At 49.2% G+C, this 25,022-nt stretch overlaps 1 protein-coding gene across 1 annotated transcript in view; it reads right to left on the reverse strand.

The window, feature by feature from the left end:
* Positions 1–8: 8 nt before the first annotated feature.
* The window catches only part of LOC120409635 (bone morphogenetic protein 3-like), a 54,319-nt gene continuing 29,305 nt past the window's right edge, over positions 9–25,022 (reverse strand). Inside the window, 5 exon segments of the mRNA XM_039550855.1 lie at positions 9–3,394; positions 13,030–13,852; positions 14,061–14,174; positions 17,345–17,383; positions 17,386–17,619. Of these exon segments, the coding sequence (XP_039406789.1) occupies positions 2,442–3,394; positions 13,030–13,852; positions 14,061–14,174; positions 17,345–17,383; positions 17,386–17,619 (2,163 nt within the window). The 3' untranslated portion in view covers positions 9–2,441.

The raw sequence follows: 25,022 nt of genomic DNA on the forward strand, positions 1-25,022 counted from the left end.
CGACGAGACGTGTTTTGTTTCTGGGAAAAAAGTCACGCTTAAGGGTTAGATACGGACCTGCAAAAAGCACAGGAATAACTGAAATTCCAGCTTGTCTTATCGTTTGCGCGGCACATTAGTCCACAAAGTTGTAAGTTTCCATCTAAGCTGATCTCAAGAAAGACATTTCTGTTGATTTGTTTTGAATTCAGGAGTACCTATACTCCTCAACGGTAGCAGCCAGGGATTTAAAAACACAGATTATGGTAAAATTCAGATTTCTGTATCATTTCTGCCTCCAGAAAGAAGTGAAAGCTGTGGTAGCACAGCCATGTTCCCTTACTCAGCTGCTGGGCAGCGTTCTCCCCAAAAATAATTGGGAGCTCAACAGTTGTCCTGAGCCTGCTGATCGCAGGTCAAAGGTAGAACACCTACTGAGATCCTATTTCCTGTAGCCAATAGTACTGAAAACAAAATCAAGTCTCCAAATATGCCACGTAACATCTCATCATAAATCTTCTCCTTCAGACATGGAATCCATAGCCCCAAAATGCTGAATTGCACCAAACTGACTTCAAGCTGAGCAGCACCGAATGGATTTCAAGCATGGTCTCAGCTTTCAGTGGCAACAGCCTGGACACGTGCTGTCCTAAAAGAAGTATCCCTGTTTGACGTGGGTAGCATACAACAGAGAACAAACATCCTCCTCACTGACCCCAGCCCGTGCTGAGCACGCTGCGCTGGTCCTTCAGGTGCGCCCTGGAGAATAACCAGCTTTGGCAGAACTCTGCTTCAGCCAGCAAGAATTTAACCGTGAGCAGAGCAAAAACCCAAGTCCTGTGCTCCTCAGGAAACTCAAATCCCCTTGCATAATGCCCTGCACGAGGGGGGTGAGTCAGGCTGCTGCCTGCGGGCTGCCTGTGCTCCGTCCAGCCGCGGTCGTGGAAAGCAGGCGGAAGTTTGCTCAGAGAAGGGCTGAAGCAGGGGAGGCCGAGAGGGCGCAGCAGGAGATAAAAATGCCGAGCTGCCTCCAAACCGCCCAGCCTGTGAGTGAGCCCAGCTGCGGTCAGGCTACACCTGCCAAGCTGCACGGCCCTCAGGAGCCTGGCTGCCCTGCGGAATGTCATTACAGCTGGGTTACGGGCACACAATGGCAGTTAGGAGCTCTCATTCCCGACCAGGAGGGCGTCTGCCCAGCCCGCAAGCTCTGCGCCATGTCACACTCCCAGCACGTGTGGGTTTGACAGCAGTCAAACCAGCTAACTAGAACCGGGGCACGGGTAAGGCCTGAAAATCTGGAGCGTGGGGAGCACATCTGTTCTTAGATACCCAACAGGTTGTTAACTCTAGGAGCTTGCCCTCAGCAAGGGAACATTATATACCCACAGGCACAGACTGGTCTGTTCTTGTCTGAGGGTCAGAGTACCCTTCTGCGAACACAGTCTTAGTAGTGGCAGATCCTGTGATCCTCAGCTTTAAAGCCTGCCTTTGCAGCTGGAGGTAGGCAAGTCATCTCCTCCTTCAAGGAGAGGACCCCACCTTCCTCAGCTTGCTTTGTCTCAGCGCCATCCCCTTTGGTACAATTCCTCTCTGAATCACTTTCAAAGGGCGACTCCCTTGGTTCCTTAAGCTGAAATGCCAGATACATTCTGGAACCAACTGCTCTGGCTTCACCGTGGCAGGAATAAAAACTCTGGAATGAAACACTGCAGTGAGTCCAAGAGCCCTGCCTTTACTGATGTTTCCTGCAGGTGTTACTTGTGCATAACCCCTCATTTTAGGCCAGCCTCAAATCCCACGTCCTGCTCTCAGGTTTCAGCAGCCTCCAGGGGCTACATGTCGCTAAGAACGTCACTGGACATTTGGAGCAGAGTTCATCTATCTAGGTCACAGAGCTAGGAGCACATCTGCCTCGCCTGCTACTCGCGTGAAACTAACTCTTGCAAACCAGAGGATATTCTGAAAGTCAGTGGGCCTAGATCCACTGCTGTTGGATCCCCTTGGTCAGTCACACAAGTAACTCACTCGACTCTTACACTCGACGGGTGCCCCGACCACTCCCGCCACTGCCCGGAGCTCTCTGCCCTTGGGGCAGCTTTGCCTCCCATGGTACAGGGCTTTCCTGGAGCGCGTTGTGCCCACTGCCTGTGGTGGGGCTCTGGGCTCCTTTCGGGCACAAGTGCCGCCTACGAAACAATTTTCCAGATCTGGCTTGTATTTTGTTTGTTAAACAGGCTAATAACAAGTTCACACATCATAAGCACTATTCAGGAAATGTTTTATGGCAATTTGGATACCAGATGAAAAACTAATAGCAAGTTTTTCTAATTACCTCTGCAAGCTGATCTTTATACTAGCTGTTCTAACCTGCTGCACGGGGCAAAGGTACCACGTAGGTCCTCGATCCAAACGCATACCGGCACCGGCTGCCTTTGACTGATGTGGGAAAAAAAATGCCCAGTTCATGGTAACAGACAGTGAAAATGAATCAATAAAGACCATACCTTTGGAATTGGGAATTGGCATTCTCCTGAGCAGTAATAGGCGTCGAAGGACTTAGGGGAAATAATCCACTCGCTCCAGCCGATGTCTGCAAAATCCACCTTGAGATAGCGCCGGGCGCAATACCTCGGCTCGTTCCACTGCTTCCTCCTCGCCTTCTTCAGTGTTTGCTCATCGAACTGGAGAGTCTGGGTCTTCTGGAGATGATTCTTCCTCTGCTTTTTCTTACTCCTGGCCCTGTCTGCTAACTGTGGCTGGAAGGTCTTGTAGGGTTTTCTGTCTTCCCATCTCTCGTCCTCACCGTACTGGTACTTGGCTCCCGGAAGCTCGTTATTCTGCAACGGCAACAGGATGTTTGCAGAGCGTTTTCTCCGGCGATTCCTGACACTGCTCCTCATGTGGCTTTCTGGCTTGGAAAAGACGCTCGCCAGAGGATGACGATGTCCTTGCAAAGTGGAGACAACACTCTCTGGCTCTGAGATAGCAGAATCATTGGCGTAAATCAAGATGTAGGGTTCATAGGAAGAAGATGCCCTTTCCCAGGGGTGATGGCTGCTCAGATCCATTTTAACACTGATCAGCAGTTCGTTGTTTTGCTTTGCTTCATGCAGGAGCCGAGTGATATCCTTCCATTGCCAGGAAAGGATGTCCTGGTAAGCAGAAGAGACATTGATGAGGAAATGTCCCAGGCTCCGAGTTGGGTTCCCAACTGAAGGAAAGGTCCCAACTGAAAGACGTATCTGAATTTCAGGTTTCCCGTGCCTGTGATGAGAACAGGCACTGGACTGGGAACAGTTCCACTCCGCATGCGGCCGATCACCGATATAATAATACACCGAAGCTGACAAGACGTTTTCAGACTCTGTGAGTGATGTCAAGTTAAAAACATACATCTCCTGCCCTTCGGGGCTCCCTAGAAAAAGAAATACTTAGGTAAGAATATCGGCATCTAAAAACGTCATCCAGAGGACGCACAGGCTGCTCTGACAGCCTTTTGGCTACTAATACTAATTAGTACTACTAATACATATACTAATTGTGCCTGAAGTTTCCCTCTAGAAGAATCAGTTACACTAGGTACATTTACTCATTCCATCTAGGACACTTCATCAATTTTCATGCCACAGTTAGAAGGTATTTACTAATACAGCTGAAGGCAGGCAGACGGTACTAGAGCATCCTCAGCAGCCCAAGGAAAGCCAATCCAGAAACCAGATTTGACGGGTAGCAGGGTCGCACACCCCGCCTTGTGTCTGTGCAGGGATAAACAATCCAAGGACAGCCCTTCTTATGCCTGGGATGTGCCTGTGCCAATTAGGAGTGACATGGGAGACGGCACGCTTTCCACAACTGCGAAATTCAGGAGGTGGACCTAACCGCGGGTACCGTGCCCAAACCCAGGGATGCTGGTCTGGGAAACACATGGGAGACTCTAACCCCCAGAACTGCAATAGGAAGGCTCGAGAGGAAGGTTTAATTTTTCTTTTAAAATTCCCTGGTTGGGCTGCAGTTACGTCCATCCTTCAGAGCACAAGAAATATAGATCCAAATGTTAAGCTGTAAAACCAGGCTGTATGGAAAACTCAAGTACAGTAGAGTTAAGGTATGGTCTGCAGCCCCTCAAAGGGCTGGAAACATCCCGACGCATTAGGGAAATGAGGGCATGCAGAATTAAATGCTTTTTGGACACCACGGCATGGCAAAACCCTCTCCCCCAAAGGGTTATTCCAAGCAATGACAAGCACAGAGATGGCCACGGACTAGGGATGACCCGCCACACCTCTCCCACCCTCCAAACAATGAGAGAAGTCCCTTGCCCAAGCAAGCTGTGTTGGTTTAACACAGCCTGGTTTTGTGGTGGTGGTGGGGGGAAGGCCACAGAGGTGGCGTCCGTGAGAAGCTGCTAGAAGCTTCCACTATATCTGACAGAGCCGATCATTGATGGCTCTCAAGACGGACACGCTGCTGGCCCGAGTAGAGAGGTTGGTAACACCTCGGTCATTACAGATTTAAGAAAAAATCAAAACCGCACAGGTGCACTTTTTCCCAGGGGTGGCGAGGCGCTGCGGCTGGGACCATCCCGGCGCCGGGTGCGGCCATGTGGCCACGCGGCTGCCGCAGCCGCACGAGCGGCACCATCTCGGCACAGCCCACGGCGAATTTTGCCTGTCTGGCCGCCTCTAGCCAGCCGCGCCGCGGGCAGAAGGGCAGCGGCGGCGGCTTCCCCTTTTCAGCGCCCCGCATGAAGAGAGGCACCGAATGGCGCCGGTGCCGTGACGGCCGGCAGCGCCCGCACAGTGGCGGCCAGGCCACGTGGCCGGCGGCAGAAACATGGCGAGCAATTCCCCAACGCAGAACTTAGACGAAATAAACTTCTCAGAACTGCAAAATCCCGCAGAAGTCTTTGAACTGGTGGAATTTGTTGGCAATGGCACTTAAGAGCAGCAGGTTTTTTCCCGCCTAGTTGGAGAAAGAGGAGGAAGTGAGGACATGTGGAAAAAGATCACATGGCTGCACCAAGGTCAGTGGAAAGAAAGAAGGGGAGGAGGTGTTCCAAACGTCGGAGTCAAGATTTCTCTGCAAGCCATGGTGAAGACTATGATAAAACAAACTGTCTTCCTGTAACCCATGAAGTCCATGGGGGATGGAGCAATTCTCTCACAGCCCGTGGGAAAAGGTGCTCACGCCGGAGCGGGCGGATGCTATAAAAAGCTGTAATCCAGGGGGAGACCTGAAGAGAAAGAGAAGGCCCCTGCTTCCAGAAATAGAAAAACAAAGAGGGCCCTTGCTTCCAAACTAGAGCAGCTTATCCTTGAAAGACTACACCCCATGGACTACATGACCCACACTATGTCAGTTTTAGGAAGACTGTTTTGCCGGTGGGAAGGACTCAGGTTACAGCAGGTCGGGCGAGACTGCTACCCGTGAAATTAGAACCCCACCAGAGAAGTTCACGGAGAGCCATCTCCCGTGGGAAGGACCCCATGGCACAACAGAAGAGACACTCCTCTCCCTAAGCGAACTAAAAAAAGATCCTGAGTGAGAAACTCACCAAACACTCCCACGCCCTGTCTCCCTGCGCTGTCGGTGGGAAGGAGGGAGGGGCTGGGGGGGAAAAAGGTGTTTTCAAGGCTTATTTTACTCCTCATTATCTTCCTCGGACTCTGTTAATAATAAATTTACTTTATATCTTTAAATTTGAGCCTGGTTTTGCCCTTAGAGTATTTGCTCCCAGTCCTTAACTCATGAGCCCTTTGGTTTTTTTCCCCTCCTCTGCTCAGCTATAGCAGAAAAGAGTGAGTGAACATTTTTCGTGGATACCTAGTGTTTTTACCAGTGTCAAACCATGACACAAGCGTACTGATCTTTCTTAGACTTTGATAATTTCATGTTTTGTGTGATATTCTGTGCCTCCAGCCTGCAAATATCCCAATGGCCAGTGCCATTCAGGTAAGTCTGGCAAAAGCTCGTACTCTCCCTGTGCTGCCCCATCCCTACCCCAACAACCCAAGCAGCTTCTGAACATTTTTGTCATAATATTCCAGTCAATACATTAAAAAAGCAGGAACTGGTCCCACTAGGAAGAGAGAACCCTTCTCCCCAAGTTATCAGATGCACTCTTTCATGGAACTGTGGAAAAAAACTACAGGTTTTCCTTGGTGGAACAGGGCCAAAACAGTGAAAAGGCCAAATCATTTAAGGAAGACACCTTTGTTTACACATTCAGCCCAATCTGACACAAGAGCACGTAGTTAAGTTTCCAAGCACTGAAAGCTCATGTACCAAACCCATCCAAATTCTAGCTGCTACAGATGCCTAGGGAACTAGACTTACTTGGAATTCCATCCCGCTTTTTATTCCTCAAGCCAAAACCAGCTCTTGATTACACTTGTACTAAGCATACACGAGGACCTGATCTCTGCTTGGTTTATAACCACTAAGGTAATGAGGTTAATATGTATTTGGCAGAGCACTGAGTAGATCAGTCTTAGGAGCACGAATTCATGGTGTCTCACGAGCACCTGTTCAAGAAGTTATTAAGTCATCGCTGTACGTTAAGTTTTGATCTTAATTTTTATTATGAATGCCACTTAAAAAAGCCTGCCTGTCCTACATTAGCATATTGTTTTGGAAGACAAAAGAAGCTACTTTTTGTTTATGAAGAAATTCTAGACAGCATGGGGCAGACACAGGAGGAGTCTATCGTTTCGGTTAAAAGCTAAACTGCAGCAGCCACTTCTGGCCTGGAACTCTATGCCCAGACGAAGCACTTACGGTAGATGGTGCTGTTTTCCTACACAACCACCTCCAAGCTTCAGCAGCTCTGAGTTCTCAGATCTTTCATGTGCAAAATCATCTCGGAAACAGCTATTAGTGGCTAGCACAGACATTGGTGGATTGACCAGATTCCGCCTCAAGAAACCCAACTGCGTGACCTGAGGTTCCATCAAAGTTTGGGAGTACTGGGTCCAGTACATCCCTTGTGCAACACCGATACCTGACTCCCAGGTGTCAGCATTGCACTGAAGTAAGTGCTCCCTGGGCTAGAAATTACCCTTAAAAGTGACAGACATGCCAAGGAAGATGCAGCTTTAAAATATCTACCAACCCACCTTTTGCTCAGGAAAATTTCATTTCATTGAAATGAAACTTTGTCTTTTGGCTCCTAGGACACACTCTGCTGGAAATCATTCGAGAGGATAAGTTTTAGGAAGATAAAAGGAAAGAAAAAATATGAGGAACCGAGCTACACGCTACTACCTTCCAGACACCGGGAGGCCAGATTTTAACAGCGACCTCTGCTCCTCTCCACCAGATGTTAATGCCGGACTGATGAGGAGTTTTTAAGACCAAGCTCTGCATGACAGAGCTCTTTTGAATTGCAGTAGGTAAGACACAGCACCACTGGACCACTAGCACTGCTCACTCCTACAGCACTGAGCACTGAAGCAGCAGCCACGAGCTGGGCAGAAAGATACTCGTCAAGTAGAACATGGCACTGTTTGTATTCATGTCGAGAATCATTTGGAAGGTACATAGAGTTACATGGACAGGTAACGGGTTTAGCAGCCTCCTCGGCCCACAGGCAAGTCTGTGGTCACCTGTGCACTCGCCCCTTACCCGAATAAAACCCACAGTCCAGCTGCACTGTGGGAAAGCCTGCGCTGGGACAGCCCCCCTTCCTAGTCTCGTGTGCAAATGACAACAGGGGTCTCCGGGACAGGGCGAGAAGAAGGGTACAGTCTCTTCAGACCTAAAGCAGAAATGCCTTACTCTACACATGAATTGGCACTCCCTCTTCGGGGTACCAGGGATGCCAGACTATTTACCGACAGCTCAAACCCGGCTCGTGGCACTACTCGTACCTGCTGGAGCTTAGGGGCACAGCAGGTGCTGTGCTAGCTCGCCTCCCTGCACCAACCCACAGCTGCAAGCACAGCCTGTGACTGGCATTAAGAAAGTATTTGTAAGGAAGTGCAGTAGGTCTGTGAAGACAGATATCGCCGGCACGAATAGACTGCTGTCACGAGGGGGATTTCAGGCATCAATAAGCTGGAACGAGTCTGCTAACATGTGGTGCGTTTACCTTTATAGAGGATGCCCGGACATTTTTATGGACTGCCAAATCTATCCCACGGGTGAAAAAGGATGCAAAAACAAGGACTATTTAGTTATACAGTCACCATTAGCCATCATTTAAAGGAGATATTAAAGAGGTGCCCTTGTGACAGGGCCCAGTTAAGAACATAGCGGCGTTTCCAGTGCAAACATTGTTCCCATTGGTTCACGGCCCAGCTACAAAAGTTCACTCGGAGCTGGAAAAACGAACAAGTTCCTCATCAGAAACAGCTTTGAAAACCAGATTTTCTCTTTTCTCCCACCTTCCCTTTCACTTGGCTGCTGCTTCCTAGTTACCAATTTGTGTACTGTGCAAAAGGAAAAGATAGGATGCGGTTCTCCATTTTCAAAGAGCATAGGACCCGGGGCCAAACTGGTTTTACTAATTCTTTTAGCAAAGCAGGTAAGGTCACAGCAGCTAGCAACCTGATATAAAATAGCAGCAAGTTCACCACTGATCAAAGCTATCAGCCGCTCAAATCAAGAACTTCTGTAGAAACAGCAGTGCTGCATACTCAGGACCTAACTTACGTGAGGGTCTCATGATATTAAACCCACCAATCTACACAGTGCACATCGTAATTGTGCTGCACAGTGGCCACTTGATCTCTTTTCTGTATTTTTTAAGCAGGAAGAGCACAGCAGGTGCAAGAACTAAACACAACATCTAGCTCGAAGCTAGCACAAGCCAAGCAAGCTAAGGGGGTACATCCACAGTGGACACAAATCTGGGCAGGAAAAGAACCAATCTCACTCTTCCTCACAGCCTCACAGCCATGATTCATTGCTCTTCGGCCAAAAAGCCAATTGTGCACAGCCTGTCCTTGGATGCCAGAGCTCTTCATGCTGAAGCAATGTGTTCTAGAAACAGGGACCAGCAGGCAACTGCGAACACAGGTCACTCACATGCATGGCACCGCTGTGAGACACGCGATGACAGAAGCCAGAAAATTCAAATTCTGGGTCTGGTCCTGAGAGGCCGAACCCACAGATCCTACCCATTTGCCTCAGAGGCTTGCCTATCGGCCCAAATCACAGGTTAATGTTTTTCAAGTTCCTAAAAACTACCAGGATGCTGCTGTCTGCATTGTATTTATAGGGGTGCAGCAAAAAAACCCCAAACGAAAGACACACACAGAAGGAAAAAAAAAAAAGAAGTCTCCCGACTGAATATGTTTAAAGTTCTTGTTGCAAAGAACCCCTGATACTGCTGCTGCTCAGAGGGACCAGCATTTGGCCCGGACTGGTTTCTGCAGGCTGATGGCAGCCGGTGAGGCGCTGCTTTCCCCGTGCGCGCTCCGTTCCCCTGTTTGCGTGGGCACTTCGCACCACAACAAAGGAAAGAAAGGCCTTCTGAAAGGGAGGAGAACATAGTTCTAAAACCACAAGAATTGGCCTAGGGGCAGGTGTAATACCTGAAATTACTTGAACTTCAGTCAATAAAAAAGAGTTTAAAGTAATTTCTCACTGTATAGCTTTACTATAACACCATTTGGAGGACCTTCCAATTAAAGTCAAGACTCATCTGCCAGCCATGTTCCTTAAGTGATGCTAGGATTAAAAATGCTTTCAGAAGCACACCTAATCTGCATTTGAGGCTTTTATCTTTCCGCTCTCTTTTATTTTTTTGTGCTGTATCTGACCTCCAGATCCTGAGCCTGGGCAGCGACCAGCACACCTCCAAAGGCAGTGCTAAAGGCAAGCAGATTTCTGCCAGCCGGAGGTCAGGTCTCTTTCAGGAGGAAAGAACAGTCCCTGCTGCACGGACAGGACCACAGCTTCAGAGATCCCTTGCCAGAACTGCCCGAGCGTTCCCTTCTGGCTCACATACCACCCGACCTTCTTCCTATGTGTCTTTTAAAGCCACAACGGACGGAAAAGCACTCACATGTGTGGCACCCACAGGTAAAGAACTGAAAAGGCCTGTCCAAAGCAACACAAGGACTACCAGCGTCATCCCAGAAATATCCTGCAACACAGTGAGAAGAGCTGCCACAGAAATCACAGGCTGAACATCCCTTGCCTCAAATACACAGAAACAAATTGGAGCAATTAAGTCCATGAAAGAGAATGGTGCTGAAACGTAACTAAACGCTCTGTGAAAGGCGTGCATCCTTACTGCACCCTTCATGGATTTCAGGCCTGGGGTTTCTTTTCGGTTTTGTCACAGGCATCAAAGGTTCCTTTCTCTGAGTGGTTCAAACTGAAAATTTATGCCCGCAGACAACTTAGCAAGATTAACAGGAACCAAATTTGCCTGAATAGATGATCGCACGAGCATTCATCAAAATCAATGGCCAAAACCCCCAGCCCAAACAAGCAACCATCCAGCCTAGTTGTGAAGTCTGGTGCATGAGAGAATTCAGGGCAGCGTGGGATGGAGGCTTAAAAGAGGTGCCACACGGGGCTGAGGCTCTGGTCCCATCCCCTCGGAGAACTGAGCCGCAGAAAGAGAAACTTGCTTTTAACAGGTATGAGGACGCTTGTTCCGATTAATCACTTCTTAGCTGGGTTTTGCTGGCTGTTGGTTACAAGGCGGCAGCTGCCACATGCGACACCACTGTTCTTTGACTAGAAACAGGGATGAGTTTCAACAAATCCTACGAGCTTTTGGTCTCATCACACAACACTCCAGGGTCTCAAAAATTTGTCTACTGGGTTACCTGGGAGATTTGGGAAAGGCCTTTCCCGTGTGCCACAGAAGAAGCAGAAGCTGCTGCAGAGAAAAAGCAAGGACAGAAAGGTTTCACAACTACATTTGAGAGCTGTGATTCAGAGAAGGAAGAGTTTCTCTCCTGAAAATGTGAGACTAAATTGCAAAGTTAAGCTGCAAATGAAACCACTGAAGATTTGCTTCAAGACCTCTCGCCGTAGATGGAGGAGACACAGGAGGGTTGTTGTGGAACTTCAGCTCCTAGCAGACAAAAACCTGAGTCCTGAAGGGGCTGGCAGAGGGAATGGTAAAATGTGAAGGAGTAACAGCAAGGTCATGTATTAAAGTAACTGATGCAGTCCCATTAGGGACAAGGGGAAGCCCATGGGAGACTGAAATTTGGAGCCAAGGAGTGCAACAGTCAAAGCAGAGGATCTAGAGACAAAGTACCTTGAAAGGGGAATACTGCTGGATGTGCCATTTTCATTACAGGGCTTGTCAGGCAGTTGGGCCCAAGGAGGAAGTCAGAAAAAGCCTTTCCATTGCACCCACCACCCTGAGGAACATCTGCTATAAGGGCTTTCTGGAAACAGACTTCTCTGCCATCAATCACCACACAAAATAAGCTGCTGCTGCTGCCGCTGCCAATGGCAAGAGAAAGACAACAGTTAACTGGTTAACTCTTTTGCATAAATACTTATTAAAGTGTCAGAAAAGTTTTAAAACCAATTTATTGCTTTGGCACTGGATCTGTGAATGTACTGGAGGAGGAGGAAAGGGATTAGCAAGCAGTGTGTTTATAGGACTGCTGCCACCCAACATCAAGTGAGAGTACAAATATAATCAAAAAGACCACAGAGATGGGATTTCAACCAACATTCTAGGTTTAGAACAATAAATGGCTTTAATCAGGTATGCGTAACAGAGCAAATATTGCTCTCACGGGATTATTAACAACCTCCCCTCTTGGGGGGGGGGCGGGCTGTAGTGAATATTATATCCTCCCCTCTTTTGGTGGGCTTAATTCAGGGACAGACGTGGACACGAGACTTCATACGGCAAACAAGTCATGTTAGAAAGTCAAGAGAGCTCCTCAGTAAGAGCAGCAGCTGGGGAGTCCTGGCTCTCAATCCTCCAAACCCAGGGTATTTACTCCTCTAAAGCCTCTCCTGGGGACAGAAACATTTGCAGGGTTGAACCCTAAGACACCAAAGCCACTCAATTCCTTGTGGCATTTGATCTCTGTGCAGAGCTGCCTTATAAAATACATTGCTGCCTTTGAAGAAGCAAGGAGGCCTGCCACCCAGTTCTCCTTCCTGGGACAGGAAGGAATTGAGGCAAGTCACTGAAACTCACAGACAACTCTCAGTTTTACTGATAGATGCTTGTCTAAGAAAAAGCCAGTGGCTCAGTGCACCAGTGTAAAGCAAAGTAAGAGTCTGCCAAACGGGGCTGCTGTGTGTAGCATGACAGCTGTCCCACACGCAGCAAGGTTTTGGGATGCAGTAGGTAAGGGAAGGACATCCCAGCGATGGTCATCTTTGGGTTCTGGCAGTTCCATTTAGCCCTTGTGGAGCTCACATGCACAAAAACCAGAAGAGGGAAGGGAGGGGATGCAGCACCAAGACAGTGACTTCTCTTTCTGCTAGGACACGGCTCTTTTGGAATGCTGGCATGTTAAATGTGTCCCCCCCGTTATGGAAAATGTTTTTACATTTTCACCCATCTACCTGTGCATGCCAGTCCATAATCACAGAGAGATGTAAGTGTCCCTTCCAAAGATGGCAAGATGAAGTATTTACCACACCCAAGTCATGCTTCAGCTGAACTCACCTGCCACTACCTCTCACTGTCAGTACTATCACTACTTGTCAACATGAGAATGCCGCAGACAGCCTGAAGGATCCCCAACAGAAAGCTACACGTGAAAAACACCACTAATGGGAGACTCTGGAGAAGATCTGCTAATTACTCCACCTCCCTCGAATTGTACTCGGCCATCGTATGGCAGAGATGCTAGCAGCAGAGCCGAAGCGGTAAGGCAATAATTGAAGTACAGGACATAACGTCAAACACGACAGTCCCCGCAGGAAGTGAAGCGTCTCTAACTCTCTCATCTTTTCCCTCCACCGAGCTCTCTGGGCACTACCCCAGCGATGCTCTGACGCCGCGGCTCAGGCAACACGGCCCGGCCCGGGATACGGGGCTGCCCCGTGGCCGAGCGCTCCCCGCCGGGAGCCGTGCCCTGTCTTCCCTCGGCCGCGGTGCGCACTCACCTGCCGGGAGCGGGCGGAAGCCGCGCACCGTGTTGCCCCGGCGGAGCCAGGGCCCGGGTGGTGTCGGCGGGTCCCGGCTCCCGCGGTACTGCTCGTAGAGCCGCAGCATGTGCTCCGCCACTCTGTCCGCCGCCGGCGGCCGCCCGGGCCGCCGCTGCCCCGGGCCGTCATCACCTGCGGCCGCCCGGGTGCGGCCGCCCCGCACGGCCCCCGGCGCAGCTCGGCGCCGCAGCCCGACCCGGCGCGGCCGCAGCGCATCCCCCAGAGCCAGGCACAGGCAGCCCCATCCCAGGCACAGGCACAACACCCAGCGGGCCGACGCCGCCATCCCGCCCCTCCGTCCCGGCAGCGGCGCCCCGGGGCCCCTCGGCGCGGCCGGGCGCGCTCGGGCCAGGCGAGCCCGGGGCTGCGCGGAAAGCGCGCACGGGGCGTCCTCCTTCTGAAGAGGGAAAAGAGGAGGAAAGAAAAAACGGGGAAAAGGAAAAAAAAAAAAAAGGAAAAAATTGGGGGCGGAGGAAAGCTCCACGGTCTGGACCGCCCTCCCTTCCCGGCGGGGAGCGAGGGGTTTTATTCCCAGCCGTGCAGGTAGTTGTGTGGAGAGAGGCGGCGGAGCTACTCCCGGCACGGCCGGTACTCGTTCGCCGCTCCCGCTCCGCGGCCGGTGCAGCCCCGCGCCGTGCAGAGACGGGTGGGACCGCGGCGATCGCCCCGCCCGCCCTCGCTCCGGCGGGGGCGAAGTGCGGGGAACCGCCACCCCAGGGGAGTGCAGCGACGGGATGGAGGGAGGGGATGCTCTGGAAACTCCATCCCCCTGGGCGGACGGCTATTGAGGCGGAGGACGGTCCCCTGCCCGCCTCCACCCAGCCCCTCCCAAAGGCCATACAATAACGTGATCGCATTAAAAAAAAAAAAACCAACAATAAAAAAACCCCCACGAGTCGCAGCGCACTCATCCTTCTCCCCTGGAACGTCTCAAGGCTTGGCTGGGAGCAGAGCACAGTCCACCGCGGGCAGGTGGAAGGGATGCTCACCGGCTTGTGCTGGGGTTCTGCCTGCCTCTCCTGAATACCAACCATGCTCGGTGACCCTCGGCTTCCTCCAACCCGTCCGGGAGGGGCACAGGTGCCCTCAGCAGCCTGGAGCCCCTGGGAAGAGACATGCACCCAGAGAAACCGTGCACGTGAAGACTCCTCCACTACAGCAGGGCACCGAGCAAGGTATTCCTTGCTCGGCTGAGACAATTCCATGTGCCTCGCGCATTTGCTGCCTTTCAGCACCAAAAGGACAGAAGCGTCTCAGCCCCTCTAGCCAGTGCCACAGCATCACACAATAGCCCAGCATATACGACACCATCACTTACAAAATCTGCTTTGCAACACAAAGGGTACCTCATCTGTATGTCGGGCAGGGAACACACGGGAGGTGGAAGAGGAGCCTCGCTGCAGTGTCACCTTTATAAATGTGCTGGTTCCCAAGATCAGCTTGGTTTCTAAACTGAAGAAGGGAGATAGTAAGATTGGCCTGCAGATCAGTACACAGAGCTTAGCACAACATTTTCAGCACAGGGCATTCGGATTTTCCACGGGCTACAGCAAGTGTATCATTATCCAGCCCTATATAAAACGCTACGACACATTGTGTATTGCCTCTCAAATTACACTGAAATTAGGATCGGTGGCAAGTACTGTTATGCAGTTGTAATAAGCCCATCTGTAACTACAAGAGGCAAGTGCCCACCCAGGTAGGGAGGAAAGTGAAGATTCTCAAGAGCAGAGTAGTGATTTTTTATATGCTCCTACATTTGAGGACTCAGATGCAACCCATGGCAGTGACTCATCTTCAAACAGTTCTGAGGCACCGAAGCTGCCATATGCATCTCAAAATACTATCCGTAGATGTGAAAGCACACACAGTGTCAGTATCGATGCTGGTAGTACCATTACTTCTACTTCTCACTTCTCTAGGTAAGAAATACACATTAGTGCAATATAAAAGCTAACAATACAAGTGAACATAATTAATAAGTTCATAATTAAAACATTAAGGTGTGGTTGCTGTTTTGGACACAAGTAATAAAACCAATGCGGATCCATGCAGAAAGAAAACAAAATTATTTAAACTGATAGCTACAAAATTCAGTGGTCCCTGGCTTACATCCATGGCAGAACTGTCAATCCCAAAGAAGAATCGTTGTGCAAGTGGAAATTACCATTTCATTTTCAGTCATGTTATTTCCTACTGTTGAAAGGAGCAACATAAAAAAACCCCAAAACCCCAAGCAACAATATACCACAAGTCTTTAAATAAAACTGGCTTAACTGAATCCTGTCCTATACCTACAGTGCCAAGTGATTTGCTGAAAGAATGTGGTCTTTTGCTTATCTCCAACACATCCTCTGAGCAGCTTCCTGACTCTTGAGATCAGACCACTGTAAATTGAGAATTACCTGAGTTTAAAAAAAATCAAACAAACCCTCAGAGACAGTGTGTATCTGTAACACCATTCTCAAGCAAAGGGGGATTAGACAAGAACTACTTTAAATTCAACATGGAAGCTCAAGCACCCTGTGGCTGAGCTTTTATTTAAAATTGTTTAAGTGTTAGTGGAAAGCCCTGTTTACGCAAAATTAAATCCAAACTCAGCTCCCAGAACCTCGCCCCACCACTTGATTGCAGCTAAGTGTCTAAAATAGAAAGTAAGCCCTATACAATCCTGTTACAGCCAGCAAGGAGAGAGGAAGAGGACACTGGGTGTGAAACACAAAGGAAAAAGTGATTTCTCAGGGCATTAGGAGCCTTCTCCGAATCCCCCTTTTCAAACAGCCGCTGCAGTTTTCTGAGCATGCTACGCAGGCACACACAATGGGTTTCAAAAATCCCTCACTTTATGGATTGTCTCTGTGACATATCAGGACACTCATTACATGGAGTTCTGCAGCTTCCAAAGTTGAAAAATATCCCCCATTCCATGAGATTTTTAAATGCCAGAGCCTTGTGAGCGCACCAACCAAAGCAAAGCAAAGCAAAGCAAAGCACGTAGGGAGCTCCTCTCCACAGCCGACAAACTCTCACACCTGACCTCTAAGGGAACAGCGCTTCTCTGCTATTCCTTTTCTGCCACTTCCACAGAAGTGCTGCAAAGCAGTTATCCACACATGTCCTCTCCTCCAGCAACAGCCAGCACAACTCCAGGCCCTATCGGGCCTGAGCAGCTCCATCCTGATCACCACAGAGTCTCCAATCTGTGAAGCAACCTGGCCTTTTAATTCCTTAGCCCTCGGCACACAGCAGGCTTCAGTACAAATTAAGTTTATTTAAATGGTGAGCAAGTCCTGTGCCACTGTCAGGGCCAGCCTCATCACCCTCCGTCAGCCCTTCTAAAGTGCTGTTTAAAACCTCCACCAAAAACTTCAAGGTTTTCACTTTTTCAGAGCTTGCCACAGAGCGGACAACCCAGTAACTTTCCAGTTATTTGTTCCCTTCACACAAGCGCTCGGAAGTCCCAGGGAAGAGGAAACCACAAATACTCCTTCTGGGGGAAATGAAATAATTACATATTTGCATAACAAAGTGACATTAGCAAAATCTGTTCAGCATGTGAAGGCTAACCCCATACTTGTGCTGTTATTTGCCTGGCTCTCAGCCGTTGCAGAGTTCACTTAGCAAAGCAATCTCCGCTGCTGTGGCTCCCACATCCAGCTCTCCTGGCTGTCATCTGGAGAATTCCCCGCTGCAGCTCCGCCTCGGCTGCCTCGCACCAGCCCTCTGCACATCTGCTTGGCTGTCTCAGATGGGCTTCTGTGTGCTCTGCTACAGCAGGGCTCCTGACACCGAGTCTTTGGGTCAGTGACGCCAGCTTTGCCCCAGCGGTGTGTCCCCAGCCCCACAAGGTCATCCCCACTCTTACCAGACCCCGAACCCACGGTTAAGGTGCGCTGTCCTGCATCCAGACCTTGTCTCTTCTCCCCGGGGTTGGTTTGCTCTGCAGGACCACACCGTACCCTGGTCCATATCACTCCCCTGCATCCCTGACATGCACGCGCTCCAGGTACGCCAGGTACAAATGGGAACGCCAAGCAGCACGTCATCCGGCAATGCTTGGAACCATGCTCCACGGACTGCAAAGTGCTGAGCTGCCTCTCCCGTTACTGGAAACAAGGCGGCACATGCTCCTTGGAATGTTCCCGCTCATGGCTCCAGAGATGTACACAAGAGTACAGCCTTTCACAAGGGAGGCCAAGGTGGGAAGCCCAGAGCAAACCCCCTTGTGTGCAGCCATTCCCTGTATCCCCTGTGCTGGCCTTTCGAGGCTCGCCAGCCGGGCTGGGTGTTTGCTCAGGTGGCCAGCAGCAGCAGCCGCCTTCCCCCTGGAGGGGCCTTCCAGCAGAATTTCTTCTCTCGGGCCTCAGGATCACATGTTTCTCTCATCACAGAGAACTTCTGCTGCAGGACCTGTAACAACTCTGCCTGGAGCCGAGCTGAAATAAAACACGCCTTGAGCGAACAACAGCCAAACAACGAGAACGATGTTCCCCTTCCGTGCAAAGCCGTGTTCTGTACACACAGCTCATCTGCGTGGCCGCAGTCCGTTCAGCACCTGTGTTTTTGTTTTCTTTGCGGTGGGAACTGTGGCTTGGCCTGCACTGCTTGTCCTTGCTTGCCTCGCAGAGAACTGCCCAAAGGTTTTAGCCATCTGTAATCTGATTTCTGTACATGGGGAAATGGAGTTAAGGGTACAGTTTCCCCAACTGCCACTTTCACAGATGGGCGAAAGGAGAACATCTAATGACCAAACATTTTGTACTAAATAACATTCATTCTTCTGTGAATGTGCCGGTGGCTCAAGCAGAATGAAGCTCCTCAGCACCAATCTCCTGCTACTTCCTGGTTTCACCCTATGATCCAAAACAACCACCACAACAACGGATCCCAATGTTGTTGTAAGACCAAAGATCCAGACTCCATATAAAAAGAACAAAATTATCATTTTGGTGGGGTGCTGAAGAAATAGAAAAGAATTGAAAACATATACAGGCTAATACAGCTTGCAGACTCTAACTGATGCACACAGCAAAAACACCCACAGCTCTCCCCACCGGTACAAAATCTAGATTTCCAGGGATGCACTTGCCCATCAGCACCCAAAATCAGTTCCCTTACTGCAGTGTGCAAACCCTGTACCTGCAGTAAATGTCACAATCGGTGACAATAACAGAATCTCCTTTCAGAAAAAAAATTGAGACACTTCCATGCACCTTACGTTTACAGCGAGAAGTAGTTTTGGGCTGAAAATTTGCACTTGTTTCTGCTAAAAAGCCACAGGGCCTAAGAATATACACAGGAAGCTTTCATGTGGCTATCAGTCCTTGGAACGAGTCTCTCTTGATTACCGTGTGTTTTGCACATCCACTTCGCTCGCGTCCGATCAGGGCTGAACAGCGACAAGATACTGGGAACTATGCCCAGTGACGTTTCAGGGAAACGGAGCATAAGGTCACTAAGTTACTTTTTTATGCACTGTCCTGTCTGTCTAAGAAAATCAACCTTTCCTTTAGAATGCAAGCCAGACCACAGAAGGGTCTGGGGACAGATTTCCACTTAGGGCAGAGGCCAGAGCTTCCTCCAGTTAGTACTGGCGAAGGATTATAGGACCTAACTTGGGAGCTTCCATTTGTGGTAACACTCAGGAGTCCTTGACTTCAGATGTCAGGAGGGACGCAACACCAGGAGGGCAGCTCGCATGCAAGCACAGGTGGGCAAGGAAGCAGATGAGTTTCCTGAGCAGTCAGCAATCCTGTGCATTACTCCTGACTACCATTCCTTCACTGCAGATACCACAGTTCGCATTTTGTCTCAAATGACGTTCATTGCCCGAGTCAGCAATGATCAGTCTGACTTAAGGCTTTCAGGTGCTGTGCCAAGGTGACTTGGAGATGCATCACAGTCTGGGTACTCTGCTTTTATAAAGCGCGGTGTCCTTCCGAGACTGTGCGAAAGCGAACCGAGTGTGACTGCCACTACACTAACTGGTGTCGATGAAGCATCTTTGACATGACCAGTGCAGCCAGAAAAGAACGTCCTGTAAGACACGGACAATATTTATAAAAATACTTCCTTTTTACTAATGAGATTCTAAGGATGAGCAGTGAAATGATTAATCACAAGACATTTCCTGGCATCACACAGGAGAAAAGATCAAGAATCCAAAATAAGGGAAAACACGGCAACATTGAACAAGAACTTTTTACTGAAATACTGTTTTGTATGCAAATTACTTGCAGGCCTCTGCTGCAGCACAGGAGATGAGTAGATTCAGCTCGGGGTACGGCGGAATTTTTCAACCAAATGTTTATTCCAAGACCCTGATTGCTCAGACCTCATGAAGGATGTGGGAAATGCAGTTGCATATTCATCCTTCCCTGGATCTTTAATTACTGACATAGCTTAGACAGCAGAGCTTGAAAAATGCAGCCACAAAAGCCAGTAATCGCAGACCCACCCTGAGCTCATCAGGGGCCGTTCTCCGCCTCTTCCCGCTCCGCCGTCCCTTGAAGTTTTAAAGATACCAGGTCTTTTCCAAATAATAGTTTTGGAAGCTTTAGGGGAAGCTTTTACAAAGAGTTAAAGCAGATTCTCCCCCCCCCCCCCCCCGCCCCGCCCCTTCCTATTAATTCTGTTTCCTGCAAGTTAATCACCAAGAAACAGCCTCTGGCCTCTGGAGTGCAGGCGTGGGCACGGGCTCTCTCTTGCGGAGGTCTGCGCTGCGCCCTGCCAAGCGTTAGGCACAAACTCTGCTTTACGGCAAGAGGTGGCTCTCCAGAGAAACCCTCACCTTCTCTGCCACACCACCACCTGTACCTGCAGCAGCTGGCACCGCGAGTAACACCGGCACTGACCGGCGCCAGGCACGAGAAGTTTGCCATCGTTTTTGCTAGGATACAGCTGGCAGCTGAAGAAAGTACTAGTTTTGCCATTCAACCATCCACTAAAAGAATCTCGACATCCCACCTTCAGCCACAGCTATTTCCTGGTGGAACTCAGAGGGAAAGTGGGTCCTCAGACACCTGCGTGTGGCAGCAATCACAGGAGCAGCCCCGGGAGCAGCACGCAGGACTCTGGCTGACGTCTGTACGCCCAGACAGCAAACCCACAGCACAGACTGTCCCGACGGTACTCGCAGAACTATGGGATGCTGCAGCCTCATTGAAAACACCCCTGTTGTGCCCACGATTAACAGGCAATGCCCAGACCGGTCACCACTACGCGCACGCAGAGCCAGAGCAGATGTGCCCGAGTGTGCAGCGCTGGCCGGTCGCTGCCCTTGGTGGGCAACGTGCCGTGCTGGGCTGCACCGTGCCACAGCCCCTCTCCCTCCACACCCCACACACTCAGTCAGCTAATGTAAATTTTAAATAGACAGCGCAACTAATCCCAGGATGTGACCCCATGGCCTGTAGAGCTCCCTTGGAATGAGCGAACCCACCGGGAAGTCCTGCAAATGCGCTGCCTTTATTTTCAGGAAATCAGCAAGAGGAGAAGGAGCTACCATGTTTAGGTCTCACTGCCTTCTGCATCTGTCTGTGCATCGTGACACTGTCTTCACACGTAAGGAGCAGTGAATCATTCCTGATTCCCAAACTGCACACAGAAGCTTCAACCCAAATCACATTCCAGACAAGCGCTTGGCCAATTTCTGCTTTCCGAGACATTTTTCCCTTCTGTTCTGTTCTCTCTAGAGACAATACAGGGAGGGCAGGATAGCATTTTCCCTAAGTCACAACTCTTTCTCCCCTAAGATTTTAGTCATCTGTAGTTTCCATTTCCCTATTGTACATATCTATGGTTAGTTTTCTCCAAAGCTGTAAAAAGACCAACTTTTCTCAGAAGAGATTTGATCTTTCTTACTAGATTGAAGTGGAAATTGTAAAAGAGAGAAATTAAAAGTGACAAGTAGTGTTTGCTGTACTTAAAGACAAGCCAGATGTGGAATCATATATCTCCAAATTAAACATTTACAGAGTTGGCAGCAATGGATTTTACTTCTCACACATGCAAATGTTGAGTCTGAATGTACTCTACTTCCTACTTATGCATCTATCCAACACTTGTTCCCCGTCACCTTGCATTCCTAGGGATTATCCCCTGGACTCCTACATGTCAACTCCTCACATCAGCATGGTGGCCTCGCTTCACCTCCAAAAGATGTGAAGACTATGACAAAAATCCTGGATGCTGAATGAGAGACAGCAAACATGCACAATCAGGAGACTTAATGGATGACTGACAGAGCCACAAATACTGAAAGGAACTATAGTGCAGGTACTGAAAATCTTCAAAAATCAGGGCACGCTATCCGTGAGTGCAGACATCAAGTCTCATATATGGGGAACACCATTATGCAAGGAAAAGACTCTGAGTCACAGATAAATGTTGAGAAGATATTTTTCCCCATATGGCTCCAGCCACATGTCTGGAGCAACAGCAGCCTTCCCTGGCTTCGTTCTCATCAAGCTCCCCAGTTTCACCCCTTGGCCACCCATTTCCTCAAACTCTCGACAGCAACTGGCCTGGTACCGTCAGTATCTTGGTCAACGGATCCAGAACTCAGGTGCAACCAAAGGGCCAAGTGGTTTTATAGACATTAAGTAGGATGCCAAACAACAGGAAAAAAACACATCTACTTTTTATGAGCTATAAAACAAAGCGCTGACCTCCTCACGCTGTTGTAGCTCTTGTCTAAGAGATCCCGTGCAATTTATCAGCCACAGTAAAGTCCATAAAAAACTGGGATGTTGAAGACGGGCATTTTTTTCTCAACCCTGAATTCTTTCACACTGCAATATTACAAGCAACATGGTAATCCCTGCAAATTAGGGGCTGGACTCTGGGTAATCCTCTCCAGGACTGGAGAGCTCACATTTTGGAAACTCAGGATGTTTTGACCTTTTCCAGAAGTGAAGTTCGGACTTAAGTCATAGTCTATATCCACAGCATCTGATGAGCACCACTGAGCCAATGACTTGCACACATTCAACACTACTGACTTCCCTTGAAGCAGCCGGACAGCTGGAGAGCGGAACACCAAACTGGTGGAAAGGATGCAACCCACGGACACAGCCAAGAGCGAGCTACCGGGGGGTTCCCTTCCAGAGCCAACTGCAGCTAACACACCAGCAGGGCCACTGGAGGAAGGGCCAACTGTGGATCATCCAACATAAGCACAAACTCCTGTTACAGTTGCAAAGAAACCTCTGCTGATAACTAAAGAGAAAACTCCATAACCAACAGTCTTTTCCCGTCTAAACCCCCTGCAGATCCTGTGCCCTGGAAGCTGGCAGATGACAGTGACAGCTGTCACCAGGCACGCGCTGTCTGTCGCACGTGACCTGCTCCGACCTCTACCTGCTGTCACCAGCTGACTGACAGGCAACAACTAAGCATCCCACTCTTTGCAGAGGCTTTGGGCTGGGCACTGGCATTACCACCCCTCTCCCCTGCATGGGGTTACTGCTGCCTTTGCGCTCCAGAGGCACTCCCACTGCCCACGCCTCCTTCCTTCTCTGCTCTGGCCTGGATGTGTGGGGCAGCGACAGATCTCCTCTCTAAACTGCTCTTAAATCTGGGGGGTAGAGCAGGAAAGGGAAGAGTTGCCTTATGCCCCATGCTTGGGAACGGGTTGCTGGTCATGACTTGGCCTACAGGTCCTTACAGATTACCAGATTGTATCTCTGAATATACCGAAGAATACAACGGGACTGGAGGGAATTCCAGTGCCAGTCAGTGACTGCCTGCCAAGTGCTCGCCCACCTGCAGTGAACTGACCACAGCAGAAGTGTGAGAGGAGAAGGGCAGAAGCAGATGGGATGGTTCTGGAGATAACAATGCCCAACACGCCGCTCCCGAGCGCCCACGTGTCCCGATGCACTCCTATCCCAGATGGGGCGCAGCCCTGCCCACCGGACCGCCCATGCTCAGCCTGATGGGTGCTGTGCCCAAAGTAAACGAGTTTCACTGTTGATGAGATAAAGGAGGGATTTCACATCATTAGTCCAGGGGAAAATCTAGGAGCCAGGTGCTGCAGCAAAATGGCTCCTTACCTGGCTCTGTTTTAGAAAACAACGTGCACACAGTAAGAATAAATGAAAGCGCTGCAGCCACAAGCTAAGTGTGAGGACAAAACGCTCGCAGTATCACAAATAGCATATCTAGCACACTGCCACAGAAAACCTGTAAACCAGGCGGTTCACACAAAACGGAAGGAGTATGATTCCAGCACAAGACATTCCCTCCATCTTCCTTCGCGAGGAGAGACGCCCCAAGTACGGCTGGTCAGACAGGGGAACCCAAGCTCTGCCTTTCGCTGCGCTGCTTCGTTCAGAGAACTTTTTTTGGTATGGTTCGATAAAGTGAACATTCTCAATTTTCTTTGAGCAAATTGTACTACACTTGTTTCTCATCAGATTACATAAATTAGCTGAGAGGGAATGGATTCAATTACAGTCCAGATTCCAGACCTCTTAAGAACTGACTGCCTAACACATTCCTTTCATTTAATAAACTGGAACCAAATGAGGATTATCTCATATAAATAATACTCCCTCGATAGGGCGATGCAATAAAATGGCAAAAATACTCAGAGGATCCACGTAGATCAAATACAAGAGCCTCTGATATTACCCTATGGATTTAAAGTATGAACATAACATAAACTTGATTGTTCAGTATTTTTACTTTGTATTGTGAACAAGAATTGGATTCAAAGACTTAAAACCAAGTTTCATATCTTCTGACAGCCTCAGACAGCCAAGGAAAAAAACGTGTTTCGGCCAAGTATGCCTTTCCACATTGAAAAGATAATTTGATATCTCTGCACACCATACAAACCTCTCCTGAAAAACCCAAGATTTACAGTCTCCCAAGTGACTCAGAGTAAGCATGAGCAAGAGTAAGGGCTTCGCACCGCTGTGAGCGAGGCAGTTTCCCAGACAGACTCGTTCTTTAGGAAGGCAGCATTGTGGAACAACTGAAACTGCTACGGCAGCTCTTAGGAACAACCCATCCTGACAGAAATACTTGCCCAGCCTTTCAGCTTGAGAAGTAGACAAGCCATCTCTAGTCAGGTTTTTTTATACCTGCCTAAATGCATAAGTATCCAGAGAAGAAAGTTGCATGGACAAGACTTCGATCCGGAGCTCAATAAAGGACTCAAGGCTGAAGGCACAAAGTTATACAAACAGTCAATTATCCCATTAGCAAACAGCATTCTGGACACGTTGTGAAGGAGCTGGTTAGAAAACAGAGACAGAGAACAACACTGTAGAATCACCTGTGAGCAAATGCTTTTTAGATTACTAAAAAATGGCTGAAGACAGTTTTGATGTCAGCCCATGCAATTACAACTTGTCTAATCCTCCAGCTGTATTTAACCTGGCATGCAACTACAAATCCTGGATCCAGCAGGTAAGCTTCATATCTAAGACTCGATCCAAGAAACAGGATGTTTTTTACCCACTCGGTAAAAAGGTTTTCAGGGGACACGGTAAGTTCTCTGCCAACATGAATCCTTAAATCAGTACAGTATTAGCCAAGCCTTTCTTCCTGGGCTTCTTCATACCTGTCCCTCCATCTGTCCGAAAGCTTTCTCAGTATTGTAGGGACCTCAGTTACTCCTGTGCACACATCGACACACAAATAAAGCAAACAAGCCGTCCTGGCACTTTGTCTGAATGTTCCTTTATGTTCAGTGGGAAGGTTCAAATGCAGTTTTGCATGTGCTACATTCCACCTATAAAGCCCCAGATAAGGGAGGTGCTCTACCCCCACATTCCTCCGTTTTTGGTTTTTTTTTATGAAAGAGGCTACATGGAACGTCGCCTGAAGCTACAGTCTCCCTCTAGAAGGGATCGGTGTGCTGACCTGTCCATCGAGTTTGCAGTGTGCCCTAGTTTTTACCCAAGGAACCATGAAAGTGGTTGAAACATACATGAAATGAG

This window comes from Corvus cornix, chromosome 4, assembly GCF_000738735.6.
Source record: "Corvus cornix cornix isolate S_Up_H32 chromosome 4, ASM73873v5, whole genome shotgun sequence".
Lineage (NCBI taxonomy): Eukaryota > Metazoa > Chordata > Aves > Passeriformes > Corvidae > Corvus > Corvus cornix.